This window comes from Vigna radiata, chromosome 7, assembly GCF_000741045.1.
Source record: "Vigna radiata var. radiata cultivar VC1973A chromosome 7, Vradiata_ver6, whole genome shotgun sequence".
NCBI lineage: Eukaryota > Viridiplantae > Streptophyta > Magnoliopsida > Fabales > Fabaceae > Vigna > Vigna radiata.
In genome coordinates, this window is record NC_028357.1 from 25,386,648 (window position 1) to 25,391,149 (window position 4,502).

A 4,502-nucleotide genomic window follows, 5' to 3' on the forward strand; every position below is an offset into this window, starting at 1 on the left:
TATTAACTCATCCTAGTCTTTTTAATTTCATAAAATAAAAGAAATTCACATGTTGTAATCTAGCATGCCACGCTTCATATGAATCAACAAGATTCATTAGTGGTTTTAGAAATATTGGGTACAAAAAGACCTTGATCACAATATTCATTCCCCATAAAAACATTATTCTTTGTCATAACAATCTTATCATATTCAAATGACACTTTAACCCTAATTTTTTCCAACAATGTTACAAAGAATAGATTAACTCTTATTGATGGCACAAGTAAGACATCACTCAAGGCCAAAATCTTCCTAAATATGAGCTTTAGAAGAAATTTTTCTTTACCAAAAAAGGAGTTGTCCTGGAATCACCAAAATACACATGCTCTTCTCTATCCTCCACACTGGTGTAGGAGGTAAAAACACTTTTGTTTGAACAAATGTGCAATACTCAAATTGGTGACAATATTTATTTCAAAAGTGACTGCAATAATTATATCTTCTTCTTCGGCTATATTTACCGCAAGAGGATTGTCGTTCCTAACTCTATTTTATTTAAAAGTGGGGTTAGATGCATTGGGACGAGAATTTTTAAAAATAATTTTAATCATGTGATAAAGTTTTTTCTTGTATCTTTTTGGAACTATAACCGATAATGCCTTAACTCTTACTGTAGTATACTTCTTACTGGTTTCTTTGACTTTTGAAATATCCATGAAAGGTTCTGCAAAGATTATCTGAAAACATTGTTTGACTTCTTTAGCATAGAGTTGTTATTGGTGTCCATTTCGTCAATCAATAAATCCTTAAGATGGTCGAAGTAACGAAATCACAAAGAATAAAATTTCCTGATACATATATTCAATGTCCTTACGGTCTTTTCTGCAATCTATATTCATTGTCCTTAAACATTTATCCACAATGTGTTACAAGCCTCTCATGATACAACATAAACTTAATTTTTTGAGAAACTTAGAAACTAACAAATAACCTTTAAAAGAGTAAATAATCGAAGAATCCATAAAAGAATGAAAGCATAGAAAAAGGAGAATGAGATAAGTTGTGTTAGAGGGAGGAGATTGAAAGAGGGAAAAGTGTGTTTTCTTGGAGGAGTATCGTATGCCTATTTTTAAGTGTAGATGGATTCCAAAAAATGCAACCTTCCATACCAACACACCATGAGTAGTGTTGTGGAGAATCCCTTGCAAAAGAGGAAGTAGTCAAACTGTGCGGCAACGTGAAGAACCGCCCGTGACTCCCAAGAATTTCGATCAGAAGAACGAGTCTTGTGGCAACGTTCATTGTAATACTCTGTTTCAGAGAATGCAAACCAAGCCTAGAAAATAATGTTGAATTTGGGTAATTACTTCATATAATAATTTTTCCATTATTTTTTTTTTAAAAAAATAACATGTTTTCTAAAAAATTTAAAAATTAAAATAATTTTGATGTATATGTTTTAATAAAATTAAAATATTATTTTAACATGTCAACTTTAAAATTAATATTAACTGTTTCAATGCTATACTAACCTTTAAAAATAAATTGTTTTACGATTTTATGAATTTTATTTACTGCAAAATCAATATCTAAATCTAGATAATAGAGATAAAAAAATTTAAGTTTTTAATAATATGATAATTAAAAATTAAAATGTCAGTTTTTAATTGTATTACTTTTATTGACTAAAATTTAATCTCTAAAATAAATTACAAATGACTAAAAAATAATTTGTAATTACATCTTAACAAGACACTAAAAATATTTTTTTTAAATAAACAAATATTTGTAATAATCACTAATTACTAAAATTATAACATTTAATGATACTTAGTAATTTTTAATTTAATCACTATAATGATTAGTTATTATTAATCTTTAAATTCATCTATATTTAAATAATTTCCTTAGTAACATTTGATTAAAAGGATATTATACAGTGAATTCATTTATCTACGATAACATTTTAAAAAATGTTGCAATTTTATTGTTAATATTATTTATAGTAACGTTTTTAAGAAAATATTACTATAGAGTATATATATATATATATATATATATATATATATATAATAATAATAATAATAATAATAATAATAACATTGTTAATAAATATAAGCAAACAAATCGTTACTAAAATTAGTAAATAATTAAGATTTACCCCTAACTAGGTTAGATCTAAAGTTATGTAAAACGATTTAAACTAATATTATTCGAAACACAACCAAACTCGTTAAAAAAAAACAAATTATCAGCTAATTAAAAAATTCATTTTTATATTAATTTTAAAAGACAAAGTTAATTCAAAGACATTGCCAATTTTTTTTATAGAAACTTGTGGAAATACATGTGGTGTGGGCATGTGTTGACTTGTTTCTTTAATAACAAAGTAAATATTAATAATAATAATAATATAACTACAATATAAAAATAAATGTAAATAATTTTTGTATTTAGATAGTTTTTGTTTATTTTATATATTTTTCTCTTATGGATAGTTTATTTTAATTTGAAATAATGGTTAAATACTTGGAAAAACAATGGTTAAATTAAAAAAAAAAAGACTTAAAAGATAAAATTGGTAAAACAATTATTTTAATTTTAAAGAAATAATTATTTAAAGGATAAATTTAAAAATAAAATGTGTACACCAATAGAAAAAATATCCTTTATATAACGGTGTAAATAACATGTTTCTAACTTTATCTAAATATATATTTTATTTTATTAATTTTATGTACTATAATTAGTATCTTTCTAATTTTACATAAGTCTAGAATCGTTTTAGATATAGGGTATTATAATATTATCAAAACTGACTATTCTATCCAAATAACAATTTACATTAAATTGCTTAATATAGTTTGTTAGAGAAAAGTCCTAGTTTCGATTAATTTCTAAAAACAATTAAATATAAAAACATAATTATTTTTTATTTGAAAGATGATAACTTAAAACATAATAAATAAAAAATATGCAAATGTTTTATCTGATAGACAATATAACCTTATTAATTCTTATTTTATCTCTAACAAAGCAAAAATGTTCTTAGATGATAAAGTACAAAAAAAGTGAACTAAAGTGATACTAAATTGAAAAACAAATAAAAGGTTATTTTACATTACAAGAAATGTCTCGCACAATCCTCAAAACGATCTTTTTTTTATAGAAAGAGCTAAAGGTTTTCTTACCAAATTATTTCACTGCATGGAAGCTGTTTGGTGGAATTAGATTATAGAATTTATCAATCAATAAATTGCTGCAACGAACGGTGAAATTTGTTCACCAATTCTTTGAAGATTTGATTGAAGCACTTAATTTTTATCCATGCTTGTTTCAGGATTTAAAGGTCTCTAGTTTAGTCACGCCATTTTGGTTGTTGTGAAAGCGTAACAAAGATGAATAGAACTGGGAAACTCAAATCGTCGAGTTCTGAATTGGACCTTGATCGGCCAAACATTGAGGATTACCTACCCTCTGGATCCAGTGTTCAACATGAACGGCATGGGAAGCTCCGCCTGTATGTGCCTCTGCTGTTTTCTTTTTCATTTTCATTTCTTGCTTTTACTGTTGTTTAGATACTCAATGATGAGGGGCACTGAAAATGGAGTAGTCTTCCGTTTGCATGATCTAATTGAGGAATGGAGATTAAGTTCTCCTGATTTGAAGTTCTCATTTTAAGTTTTTTCTCCTCGGGTTTTCCGAAATCTCGTGGCAATGCAATATCAACATATACGACTTCTGTTTTCAGGTGTGATTTGCTCGACATTTCACCTAGTTTGTCTGAGGCAGCAGGTGCCATTGTAGATGTGAGCTTTTTGACCTTGTCTTCATATGCTGTTCTTCTGCTTTGTGGTTTTGGTATGTCAATTATTATCTTTTGGAAAATTGCTGATGATGGAATAGTTATGGAGAGAATTTAACGTCAAACATGATGAGTTCCACATTTTAAAACCTAAATCCTGACCTGCTGTTGTAGAAAATTTCCCAATGTTGTCAAAATTGAGGTCCTACCAAGAATCAGGAAGGGGATGGATGACCGTAAATTGCAGCATCATAACGTGGATAGTAAGATCCTAGCTACAACATAAAACTATACTTTAAACACATACATATGTATAGAAAGTAACTTAGATAACAAAAATGACATTTAAATCACGATATTTAACTAAAATTGAAAATTCTTAAGATATAGCCCACAATATATCATAACAAGATTTTTTTTATAGCATAACTGAAAGAACAAAAACACAAATAAAATTGAAAGAGAGAACTGCCCACTACCAACATACAGAATATGAAGAAGAACAATAAAGTCAATGGAGGCAAAAATCTGAATGCATAAACAGAAGGCAGAGGCCAGAGAAAAGTGAGGGAGCTGGATAGGTTAGAGACGGGAAAGAATGGGTGTTAATAGCCAGAGAGAAGTCCACGAGTGAGGTAATAAGCCAAGGTTTGTTTTTCATCCTGGGTCACAAAACCGGACCAGAGAGCCCTGTTTCATCAGACAAATTTTGAAC

At 27.7% G+C, this 4,502-nt stretch overlaps 1 protein-coding gene across 1 annotated transcript in view; it reads left to right on the plus strand.

The window, feature by feature from the left end:
- Positions 1-3,118: 3,118 nt before the first annotated feature.
- Positions 3,119-4,502, plus strand: part of LOC106767415 (glycerol-3-phosphate acyltransferase 3) — a gene marked incomplete in the record, with an annotated part of 7,469 nt that continues 6,085 nt past the window's right edge. Inside the window, 2 exon segments of the mRNA XM_014652299.1 lie at positions 3,119-3,163; positions 3,323-3,502. Coding sequence (XP_014507785.1) covers positions 3,381-3,502 — 122 coding nt within the window.